Raw genomic sequence first — 13,076 nt, 5'->3', positions numbered from 1 at the left:
GACCTACTTCGTTGATCCAAGTGGGCCCCAGATAAGATGTGCATTTGTGGCCCATACCCACTTGGTACCCAGGTACCCCCAGCATAACCCATGTGGGGCCCATATAACCATGTTGGTTGGGTTTATATCTTTTCAAAATCCAGATTATTTTTGATCTTATCTATTTCAACCTTTTTTTTTTTTTTTTTTTTTTTATATACATATGCACATATATAAAACTGCACAAAATCCAGTCAATGAAAAAAAACAAGAAATGTGTCAGGAGAGGTCAATAAGCCACAGGTTTATACAAAGGACCTCCCCCCAACCCCAGTAGAAAAAAAAACAATAACAAAAAAGTAAGAAAGATCTAAACTATGTGGAGCATTTAGGAATATTTATACTTAATGAGTTTATCATTCCAGCATTCAAATGTGATTTTAATTAATCAATTTATATCTTTTTAAAAATACAGATTATTTTTGATCTTATCTATTTCTTTTTTTTCTTTTTTTTAATTATATTTTTATTGACACTTTGCAACAAACATACACAACATAATTTACAGACCCTGTATACATACACCACCCAACCATGTCTATGTAAAGTCCATCCATCCATCCATCTTCAACCGCTTATCCGGGATCGGGTCGCGGGGGCAACAGCTCCAGCAGGGGACCCCAAACTTCCCTTTCCCGGGCCACATTAACCAGCTCTGACTGGGGGATCCCGAGGCGTTCCCAGGCCAGAGTAGAGATATAATCTCTTCATCTAGTCCTGGGTCTTCCCCGTGGTCTCCTCCCAGCTGGTCGTGCCTGGAACACCTCCCAAGGGAGGCGCCCAGGAGGCATCCGTGCTAGATGCCCGAACCACCTCAACTGGCTCCTTTCGACGCAAAGGAGCAAGGACTCTACTCCGAGTCCCTCACGGATGACTGAGCTTCTTACCCTATCTCTAAGGGAGACGCCAGCCACCCTCCTGAGGAAACCCATTTCGGCCGCTTGCACCCGCGACCTCGTTCTTTCGGTCATGACCCAACCCTCATGACCATAGGTGAGAGTAGGAACGAAGATTGAACGGTAGATCGAGAGCTTTGCCTTCCGGCTCAGCTCTCTTTTCGTCACAACGGTGCGGTAAAGCGAATGCAATACCGCCCCTGCTGCTCCGATTCTCCGACCAATCTCACGTTCCATCGTCCCCTCACTCGCGAACAAGACCCCGAGATACTTAAACTCCTTCACTTGGGGTAAGGACTCATTCCCTACCCGGAGTAGGCAAACCACCGGTTTCCTGCTGAGAACCATGGCCTCAGATTTAGAGGTGCTGATTCTCATCCCGACTGCGTCACACTCGGCTGCGAACCGATCCAGTGAGTGCTGGAGGTCGCAGACCGATGATGCCAACAGGACCACATCATCTGCAAAAAGCAGCGATGAGATCCTCAGCACACCGATCTGCAAACCCTCCTCCACCCGACTACGCCTCGATATCCTGTCCATGAATATCACGAACAGGATTGGTGACAAAGCGCAGCCCTGGCGGAGGCCAACCCCCACCGGAAACGAGTCCGACTTATTGCCGAGGATCCGAACACAGCTCTCGCTTTGGGCGTACAGGGATTGGATGGCCCTGAGAAGTGCCCCCCTCACCCCATACTCCCGCAGCACCCCCCACAGTATCTCCCGGGGGACCCGGTCATATGCCTTCTCCAAGTCCACAAAACACATGTAGACTGGATGGGCATACTCCCAGGCCCCCTCCAGGATCCTTGCGAGAGTGAAAAGCTGGTCCGTTGTTCCACGGCCAGGACGGAATCCGCATTGTTCCTCTTCGATCTGAGGTTCGACTATCGGCCGAACCCTCCTTTCCAGCACCTTGGAGTAGACTTTACCAGGGAGGCTGAGCAGTGTGATACCCCTGTAATTGGTACACACTCTCTGGTCCCCCTTTTTGAAAAGGGGAACCACCACCCCGGTCTGCCACTCCTTAGGCACTGTCACCGACTTCCACGCGGTGTTGAAGAGACGTGTCATCCAAGACAGCCCCTCCCCACCCAGAGCCTTCAGCATTTCTGGGCGGATCTCATCAACCCCCGGGGCTTTGCCACTGTGGAGTTGTTTGACTACCTCAGTGACTTCCACCAGGGTAATTGATGATGGTCCCCCATCAGCTTCCAGCTCTGCCTCTACCATAGAGGGCGTATTGGTCGGATTCAGAAGTTCCTCAAAGTGCTCCTTCCACCGCCCGATTACCTCCTCAGTTGAGGTCAACAGTGTCCCATCCTTACTGTACACAGCTTGGATGGTTCCCCGTTTCCCCCTCCTAAGGTGCCGGATGGTTTTCCAGAAGCACTTTGGTGCCGACCGAAAGTCCTTCTCCATGGCTGCTCCGAACTCCTCCCACACCCGCTGCTTTGCCTCCGTCACGGCAGTGGCTGCTGCTCTTCGGGCCCGTCGGTACCCTGCAACTGCCTCCGGAGACCTCCGAGATAACATATCCCGGAAGGCCTCCTTCTTCAGTCGGACGGCTTCCCTGACCACCGGTGTCCACTACGGTGTTCGAGGGTTGCCGCCCCTTGAGGCACCTAAGACCTTAAAACCACAGCTCACCGCCGCAGCTTCAGCAATGGAAGCTTTGAACATCGTCCACTCGGGTTCAATGCCCCCAACCTCCACAGGGATGCCAGAAAAGCTCCGCCGGAGGTGTGAGTTGAAGATCTCTCGGACAGGGGCCTCCTCCAGACGTTCCCAGTTCACCCTCACTACGCGTTTGGGCTTACCAGGTCTGTCCAGAGTCTTCCCCCACCCTCTGACCCAACTCACCACCAGATGGTGATCAGTTGACAGCTCCGCCCCTCTCTTCACCCGAGTGTCCAAAACATGCGGCCTCAGATCAGATGATACGATTACAAAATCGATCATCGACCTTCGGCCTAGGGTGCTCTGGTACCACGTACACTTATGAGCATCCTTATGTTCGAACATGGTGTTCGTTATGGACAATCCATGACTAGCACAGAAGTCCAACAACAAACGACCACTCGGGTTTAGATCAGGGAGGCCGTTCCTCCCAATCACGCCACTCCAGGTGTCTCCATCGTTGCCCACGTGCGCGTTGAAGTCTCCCAGGAGAACTATGGAGTCCCCTACTGGAGCCCCATACAGGACTCCATTCAGGGTCTCCAAGAAGGCCGAATACTCCGAACTGCTGTTTGGTGCATACGCACAAACAACAGTCAGAGTTTTCCCCCCCATAACCCGAAGGCGTAGGGAGGCGACCCTCTCGTCCACCGGGGTAAACTCCAACGTAGCGGCACTCAGCCGGGGATTTGTGAGTATCCCCACACCCGCCCGGCGCCTCACACCATGGGCAACTCCAGAGAAGAATAGAGTCCAACCCCTATCCAAGAGTACGGTTCCAGAACCGAGGCTGTGCGTAGAGGTAAGCCCTACCAGATCCAACTGGTAGCGCTCCACCTCCCGCACAAGCTCCGGCTCCTTCCCCCACAGAGAGGTGACGTTCCACGTCCCCAGAGCCAGCCTCTGCCGCCCGGGTCCAGTCCGTCGAGGTCCCCGGCCTTCACTGCCACCCGTGTGGCAGCGCACCCGACCCAAGCGGTTCTTCCCGCAGGTGGTGAGCCCACAGGATGGAGAGGAGGGGGGTGCCACGTTCCTTTTTCGGGGTATCCCCGGCCGGGCTCCGTGGCAAGCCCGGCCACCAGACGCTCGTTGACGGGCCCTCCATCTGGGCCTGGCTCCAGACGTGGGCCCCGGGCTTCCTCCGGGCCGGGTAACTCCTCCTCTGCCTCGTGTCGTCATTGGGTTTTTTGTGAACCATTCTTAGTCCGGCCCCTCACCTAAGACCAATTTGCCATGGGAGACCCTACCAGGAGCACGAGGCTCCAGACAACACAGCCCTCAGGGTCATAGGGACACACAAACCTCTCCACCACGGTAAGGTGATGGTTCCCGGTCTATGTAAAGTGCCATATTTTAAGATTTGTTACACACATAAAAATAAACATTGAAAACAACAGTATGAACAAATAGGGAGTGATCATTTCATTGTCATACAATCATAGATTGGTAAAAATAAAATCTGGTCTGTGGGGTGTTACACAGTTGACACAAATAATTCCAGTTTATGGTTAACATATGTTGTTATCCTCTCCATTTTGTAAATGTCCATTGTGATGTTCATCCTTGTATTCAGAGTTGGGCTCTCCTGTGACAACCACTTCCTTGTAAGAGCCTTTTTACCAGCTACCAGCAATATATTTAATGAATATTTGTCTCTTTTCAACCATTCTTGAGGCATAAGTCCAAAAAACAAAGTCTTGCATTCCATGGGAACAAACATTAAGACCATTGTTATTATTGTTTGTTTTTTTGTTTTGTGTGGGTTTTTTTGTTTTGTTTTTTCAACTTTATTCTTTCTTTTTATCATTATTATTATTATTATTATTATTATTTCTTTTCTGAATTTTATCTCAATTTTGAATGTTGAAGTTGTTTTCTCTTGTGTACTTAATGAGTTTGTCTATAAGATCAACTACTTAAAAAATGGTTTATAAACTATTGTAATTACGAACTCTAAAATTGCATATATGAAAACAACCTCGAAAAAAGGGGGGAAAAAAGTATAAGTTGTTTGTTAAATATTTTTTGTATTAATTATTAATTACATCTAAAATCATTCACTATAGAGAGACTTTTATTTTTTACATCACCGGAAACAGTAACTCTTATTGTGGTGACTTGACTCTACGCATGAAGCAGCAGCGGTGCTGGTGTGTGTGTGTGTGTGTGTGTGTGTGTGTGTGTGTGTGTGTGTGTGTGTGCGTGTGTGTGTGTGCGTGTTTACCTGGGGATGGGGGGGGGGGTTCCCCGGGGAACTCTGTGCAGCCGACACCGCCTCCTTCTCCAGGCAGCCGGGAGGAGAGCTCCAGAGAGCCGAGAGGAGAGCTCCACAGAGCCGGGGAGGAGAGCTCCAGAGAGCCGGAGAGAAGAGCTCCAGAGAGCCGGGAGGAGAGCTCCACAGAGCCGTGGAGGAGAGCTCCAGAGAGCCGGGGAGGAGAGCTCCAGGGAGCCGGGGAGGAGAGCTCCAGAGAGCCGGAGAGGAAAGCAGGCTGGCGGGCAGGAGTCAAATGTGTTCAGTGGAGAGAATAATATCCACAACATGAAAGAAATACTTCAATATGGTTCATTCATTAACATACAACTTCTATAGTACTAACACTGCTGGAAGAAGTACACATAGGCTACTTCTAAATAATACTTCATTACCAGATAGATAGATAGATATATAGTAACTTTATTGATCCCGAGGGAAATTCAAGTTTACAGCATCACAGTTCCACAGTGCAAAACATGTTAGTAAAAAGGCAGTACAAAAGTCAGTAGTGCAAAGTACAAAGTACAAAAAAATATACCAGATATAAAAATACAAGGAGATGAAGAAAACTGTTAAAACTGAATATAGTGCAGGGTAACAGCTGTGATACAGGACTATTAAACAAGTGAATATAGTGCAGAAGAGACTGTTAAAAAGTGAATATAGTGCATTATTATCTGTCCTATTATTACCAGTAAATGTAAAGATGAAAAAGTACATCAGTATTATCAGTAGAATATCATAAGTATTATAGTATCAGCTAATGTAGGCCTATCAAAAGTATGTAAAGTAACTAAAAAGTAACTGAGCACATTTGTTCCAGTAAGTGCAATTTTGAGTTACTTTTATACTTTGTCAATTCAACTGCACTCTACAGGAAAGGCCAGAGCAGACTCTACCTGCTCAGCAGACTGAGGTCTTCAGGAGTGCAGGGTACACTCCTGAAGACCTTTTATGACACTTTGGTGGCATCAGCCAGTTTGTATGGAGTGGTCTGCCGGGGCAGCAGCATCTCGGCTGCGGACAGGAAGAGACTAGACAGAGTGATCAGGAAGGCCAGCTCTGTCCTGGGATACTCCCTCGACACAGTGGAGGTGGTGGGAGAGAGGAGGATGATGGCTAAGCTGTCATCCATGATGGAGGATGACTCCCACCCCATGCAGGACACCATCTCAGCACTGGAGAGCTCCTTCAGCGACAGGCTGCTCCACCCAAAGTGTGTGAAGGAGTGCTATCGCAGGTCCTTCCTTCCTGCAGCTTTCAGACTCCACAACCAGCACTGCTCCCAGTAGACCACTTACACTCCAAAATACTGACAATAACTGCCCTTTACTGTACACCAACAGTCTATCAGTACTACTCAGGTGTAATTCTCACTGTGCAATATCATTTTCCACTTGTGCAATTTTGTTAATAGTCTGTTTATTGTCAATACTGTATATACTGCTCCTATTTTTATACTTCCTTCTATTTAAATGGTTCATATTTTGTTACACTTTGTTTAGCTCTTTTGTGTACTGTGTTAGCTGATGCATCTTGTTTTTTGCTCTATCCCCTTTGCTGCTGTACACTGCACATTTCCCCACTGCGGGACTAATAAAGGAATATCTTATCTTATCTTATCTTATCTTGTAAAGACTGGAAACAGTCAATGTGCAATAATGTGCTGCATGTTTGAACAGATTTAAGTTTGTAAAGTGAGGTTGGGCTTCACAGATGGATGCTGATCCAGAGTCTGCTGAATGAACTAATGCAGCGTAGACTTCAGGACCAGTTCCAAGATGAAGTCTTGCTCAGTGGACCTGTTCAGACCTGCAGACGGCTGCTCAGGAACTATAAACACAGAGGTGTCAAGTTACCACACTGCTCATAAACTACTTTATATATGGCCTAAAGTATGTGGACGCTCTGTCTCTGTACTCCTGTGTTGGTTCTGTGTTTCTAGGTTTGGACCTCTTAGTTCCACTGAGGAGATATTTAACAGTTTCCTGTTTCAACATGACAACAATAAAGTTTCATCGAAATTTACTTCAAATTTTAACTGAATTTCCAGAAAATCATCAAAGTAAAACCTGAAGTGAATATCAGTAGAACGTGTATATATACATATATATATATATATATATACATATATATATAAATATATATATGTATATATAAATATATATATATATATATATGTTTATAGATCTGATCTGATATATATATCAGATCTGGTCCCAGTCTGTCCTGGGCCTCCGCCCACTGGTGTCTGTCCAGTATGAGACAGATCTGGTCCCAGTCTGTCCTGGGCCTCCACCCGCTGTTGTCTGTCCAGTATGAGACAGATCTGGTCCCAGTCTGTCCTGGGCCTCCCCTTGCTGGTCTCTGTCCAGTATGGGACAGATCTGGTCCAAGTCTGTCCTGGGCCTCCCCCCGCTGGTGTCTGTCCAGTATGAGACAGATCTGGTCCCAGTCTGTCCTGGGCCTCCCCCCGCTGGTGTCTGTCCAGTATGAGACAGATCTGGTCCCAGTCTGTCCTGGGCCTCCGCCTGCTGTTGTCTGTCCAGTATGAGACAGATCTGGTCTCAGTCTGTCCTGGGCCTCCCCTTGCTGGTCTCTGTCCAGTATGGGACAGATCTGGTCCAAGTCTGTCCTGGGCCTCCCCCCGCTGGTGTCTGTCCAGTATGAGACAGATCTGGTCCCAGTCTGTCCTGGGCCTCCCCCCGCTGGTGTCTGTCCAGTATGAGACAGATCTGGTCCCAGTCTGTCCTGGGCCTCCCCCCGCTGGTGTCTGTCCAGTATGAGACAGATCTGGTCCCAGTCTGTCCTGGGCCTCTCCCCGCTGGTGTCTGTCCAGTATGGGACAGATCTGATACCAGTCTTTCCTGGGCCTCCCCTTGCTGGTGTCTGTCCAGTATGGGACAGATCTGGTCCCAGTCTGTCCTGGGCTTCCCCCTGCTGGTGCAGTGTGGTACTGGTCTGTGCGGAGCCAGGTTCATTAAGGCGTCTGCTGTCCTCAGGGCTCAGATAACAGATAGTGTTCTCCTCCATGCTGGCACTTATTGATCCCAGTCAGCGGCTAAGATCAGCTCTTCTTCTTCTGTGGTGGTTGGCTGCGGGGAGAATGCAGACATTATTGGATGCTCGTCTTTCACTGAGTGTAATGAAGTACTGCTGACATGATACACAGCTCTGTTCACAGACCCTCTATCACAACAATGGACTCAATTAATCCATCGGGGGTTCACTCAGCTCTTTGTTTGTCTCAAGCCTGCGTCCTCACTGAGGCCTTTATTCTACAGTCAGCCCATTCTGCGTCCTCCGTTTTAGCTCATTTCAACAGTTTTATACATTATTTTGACAACAGCCGCTGCCGCCATTTTGGACTGAAAATGCTTATTATATTTATAATATTTTATTGTTCAACACAGGACCTTTCAGTAGAGACATTAAATATGACAATATAATATAAATAATGTAGTTTTACTTTTGTACGTCGCTTTGTAGGCGGACGTTTTACTGACGTCTGGTAGGCGCTCTCAGTCCAAAATGGTGGAAGCTTAACTCTGCTGCTGGGAGCTGATGTTGACATGGAACCAACTATTGACTTTCACTTCTTAGCAATGTACAGTACGTTGTTTTTCCTCTAGAGTCCTCGCTAGCTTGTCCGGAAACTGACAAGCTAGCTAGCTAATGCATTGCTAGGCAACAGCTTGGGTCCATGTTTACTTCCTGTCAGCTGATGTCATTCCCCGTATCCCTGCAACAGGAAATAAACTGGATCACATTTAGCATGTTTACGTTTCAAACTGTGCAACGGTCTAAATGTTGTAGATTTGTGACATCACAAAGTTACATAAATGCTGACGGCTGATTTAAAGGCTCAGTGTGCGAATACGTTCTGTGTGTATTTCCCTGTGATTGATGTCTTGATACTTTCACTTAATTATAATATAAAAGACATGAAAATCTCCTTTTTCTCTGTCTGGGACCTTTAATAAATCCTGGAGGTTTTATAGAGCTGACAATATGGAATGTTTTTATTTGTGTTCTTTCGAAATTAAATCTGTGAAAAACAAGCAATTACATTTGTACTGAGAAGCATCAAAACATGGAGAAGGTAAGTAAATGTTATGATTATTTCATCTCCTAATAATGAATGTGTAAAGTTGTGTCGCAGTGTGTGATAACAAGTATTATCTCACACTGTGTTAGTGTGTATGTGTCTGTGTTTGGACCATCGGTTCAATTAACTAACTGCACTCTGCTGTTTAAAGTTAGTAATCTGAAGTTGTCAGAGGACGACTCTATATATCTGAATGGTGTTGTAGAGAGTCCTCTTTACTAATACATGTTATTCAGTTTAGGTTTCACATATTTTACTGATATGTTTTGGAAATTTTCTACTCACATATTTTACCAATCATTTTCCTACATCTTTTTTGATATTTTTCACTAATAATTTTCGGGCATTTTTTGAATAGTTTTCACAGATTTCTGAATGTTTTTTCGTGCTTTTAGTTTGTAGAACGTCCTCTTTAGAAATAGATGTTATTTAGTTTAGTTTTCACATATTTATTAATATTTTTCACATATTTTACTAAGAATTTGGGGATATTTTTCACATATGTCTGAATGGTCTTTGATACTTTCAGCTTGTAGAGAGTCCTCTTTACTAAAAGAGGTTATTTAGTTTAGTTTTCACACATTTTACTAATATGTTTTGGATATTTTTGACTATTTTTTCACATATTTTACCAATAATTTTCCTATAATGTACTATAATTTTCAGGCATTTTTTGAAAAGTTTTCACAGATTTCAGATTTCTGAATGTTTTTTCGTGCTTTTAGTTTGTAGAACGTCCTCTTTAGAAAGAGATGTTATTTAGTTTAGTTTTCACATATTTATTAATATTTTTCACATATTTTACTAATAATTTTTGGATATTTTTCACATATATTTGAATGGTCTTTGATACTTTCAGCTTGTAGAGAATCCTCTTCACTAATAGAGGTTATTTAGTTTTGTTTTCACACATTTTACTAATAATTTTTGGGATATTTTTCACAAGCTGCAGATTGAAACAGGAACAGCTTCCTGTTTCAGTGTCAACATCACAATAATGCAGCCTGTCACATAAATGTAGTGGAGTAACAAGTATAAAGTAAATAGTACTTCAGTACTTCAGAGTAAATGGAGCAGGAGGTTCTGTGTCTCTTGGCTTCACGTTGTCCCATGTGTGTCCCTTTGAACAGGAAGTGATTTCAGATTGTGGCGACAGCAGCGTTAAAAATCAGCAGCAGATTAAAGAGAAGAAGAAGAAGAAGAAGAAGACGCAGCTGTTGGATGAGAGGACATCAGCTGATGAGCAGCAGCCCGTCCTGATCCACGGTCTGAGCGTAGAGCGGTACCGAGAGATCTACCATTCAGTTCTACCGCCGTCTGTCCTCGCCGGTCTGTCAACAGCTAAAGCTGCTGTAAGACCTTTCACTCACCTTTCACTCACCTCTTATTAATGTTACTCATGTTATTATAACTTTTATTATACTGTTTTGATACCTGTTATACCTGCACCAGTCTCCTCCCTCACCAACACCTGTTATTTATGTCATTATTACAAATGTTTTTATTATTACAAATATTATCCTTATTATTATGATTATTATGATTATTATTAATATGCAGCAGTAACAGTGTTAATATGCGACACCATTAATTACAGTGATGTGTTGTCGTTTTAAAGGACTACGTGTCTCAGGTGCTGGAGCTGAAGCAGCGTCTGTGGGTGGAGCTTAGTCGACCTCAGCTACAGGAGACAGTCGGGGAGGACGGACGAGTGGAGGTCAAAGAAATATTTGACCTGACTTAAGATGGAGACTGTGTTATTCATGTAGAAACTCATAAATAAATAAGAGGAGTGGTTGCTGTCGACTGCAGCGCGGTCTGAAAGGTGATGCTCACTTTGATTTTGACAGCACGTTGATTTGCATGTGTGGTTACTGAGCGTCAACACATGTAAAACTACTAGCCAGCTCTCTGTTCCTCCTGACGTCGGACACTGAGTTGGACCGCCGATATCATTTGTGTTCATTCGCCGGCGAGAAGGATGAGCTTGTCTCCATGGATACCAACAACTTTTCTTTCCTCCATTTCCTCCATCAACCATGGAAGAAATAACCACTGTTGCTGCCTTGTACATGTTGTGGAAGTCCCAGATATGTCAGAAAACCAAACGCTGTCGTGTCTGGGTTTATAACATCACAATCACATACAGTGCCATTACACTGACTGTATCTAGCAGCCACACGTCACTACTGCGGTATGAACCAAAAATAAACAGATTGTGCTGTGATTTAATATCAATAAACGGATCAAAATGATGCTGAAATAACTACATAATGATGCTGATTAGTAAAAAGTCTGAATTCATGCTTTGTCAGGTCTGTTACCAAGTCGACAAGCAAACAACTCTTCAAATGCTTGTTTTCTGAATGGAGTTTGGATGAATCAGTGCCAGGCTATGCAGCTGCTCCATCAACACTCAACATAAAGTCATCTAGGCATAAATACGGCAGCGACGTTGTTGTTTCTACCATAGACAGTCTGTGGTTTCTACACAGAGTTTGGTCCGGTCTCTGTACAGATATGATGTACTATCGTAGCTCTGGGTAACCACAGACACACACAAGACTTATTTCCTCCATTTCTGACGTAAGGACGTCAGTGACGACAGGAGGACAGGAGGACAATCTCAACACTGAGAGGATTTCATCAAACAGCGCCACACCAATTTATCACTCCAGTTGAAATATTTCAACTCCCGCAAATACGCAATGCGAAATTTGCGAAAATCACGTCATTCGCACCATTCGCGTCGTCTGGCGCAAATTCTTGTCACTTTGCATTGACTTTCTATGTAATTATGTCGCATGAAAAGTTTGCTTCACTCCTGTTGTGAACACACCATTACTTTTGCAGAAGAAGAAGGAGACACAACGACATGACGTAATTACACACCTCTACATTTTATTCAATTTCTGATGTTTCCACTAAATAAAAACACAGATGATAATAAGAATAATAATCTTTAGCTTGGTATTGAACCACATCTCTGTCTGGAACCTTCATGTCTCTGAGGTCCAGAGATCTTCTACTCTGCCTGGGTTCTGGAGTTTGGGTTCTGCTGGTCTTTGGTCCAGCAGGCCACCTGTCTGAACCGGGTCAGGTAGAACATGGGACCGATGAACAGTCCGAAGTTTGGGAAGAGCAGCAGGACCTGCAGGACGCAGCACTGAGCCGAGCTGATGGTCTCGGAGGGCCTGGATAAGATCACAGACATGTAGGGGACCAGAGCCACCACAGGAGAGTACGCCACCACCGACGGTACCATCACCGCCACGATGTTCTTCAGAGCTCTCCTCTTCAGCGGCACACTGGAGCCCGAAGCGTGGCCCGGCCCGCTCTGACACAACACCCACACGATGGCCAGCAGACACAGCAGCATGACCACGAAGAGCAGCGAGATGGTGATGGACAGAGACAGAGCCATTGTGAACATCTGGACGAAATACCCCAGCAGGGCCACGGTCAGGGTGAGGAGCCAGGCGCCGGCACACAGCGCCACCCGGTACTCCCGCCTCCCCAGCCTGATGTAGGCGACGGGCCGGGCCGCCGCCACGTAGCGCTCCAAACACATGAAGGTCAACAGCAGCGGACAGCCAAAGATGTTGAGAGCGAAGAGGGCTTCGCGGACGGAGCAGGTCACCTGAGAGGTCTCGTGTAGGGTGGAGTAGATGTCCAGAGGCAGACAGAGGCAGTACAGGACATCCATGACGGACACGTTGAGTCCCAACACCTCAGATGGCGTCATGGCGCTCCTCCTCTTCAGCAGCAGCCACATCAAGCCTGCGTTAGCTGGAAGTGCTGTCACCAATACGAAGACCTTCACCGCCAACCAGCTCACTTTACCAGTTTCCACGTGACACTTGTTCATCATCTCCATGTAACTGTCCATGGTCATGAGGAAGGACCAGAAGGACCAGAGGGAATTGAACGGATCGTGTCCGCTGAGAGACCCGTTGGTGCTGATGTTGCTTCCACTGATGGACAATGCACTGCTGTTCCCCATCCCCAGTTGTTTAAGATCAACTGTTTTATCGTTATCAATAATAATCTGTAATAAATCATATTTGTTATGAACACATGAACACATCATCATAAA

The 13,076-nt window shown here is 45.9% G+C and overlaps 1 protein-coding gene across 1 annotated transcript in view; it reads right to left on the bottom strand.

Annotated features, from left to right (window-relative positions):
• The window catches only part of LOC141766435 (uncharacterized), a 40,232-nt gene extending 27,156 nt beyond the window's left edge, over positions 1-13,076 (bottom strand). Inside the window, exon 1 of the mRNA XM_074633313.1 lies at positions 11,472-13,076. Within this exon, the coding sequence (XP_074489414.1) occupies positions 12,006-13,073 (1,068 nt within the window). The 5' untranslated portion in view covers positions 13,074-13,076 and the 3' untranslated portion in view covers positions 11,472-12,005. The remainder of the gene's footprint in view (positions 1-11,471) is intronic.

Source organism: Sebastes fasciatus, chromosome 4 (genome assembly GCF_043250625.1).
Source record: "Sebastes fasciatus isolate fSebFas1 chromosome 4, fSebFas1.pri, whole genome shotgun sequence".
NCBI classification, from domain to species: Eukaryota; Metazoa; Chordata; class Actinopteri; order Perciformes; family Sebastidae; genus Sebastes; species Sebastes fasciatus.
The sequence above is the reverse complement of the archived record's forward strand: the minus strand, read 5'-3'. Positions and strand labels throughout refer to the sequence as shown.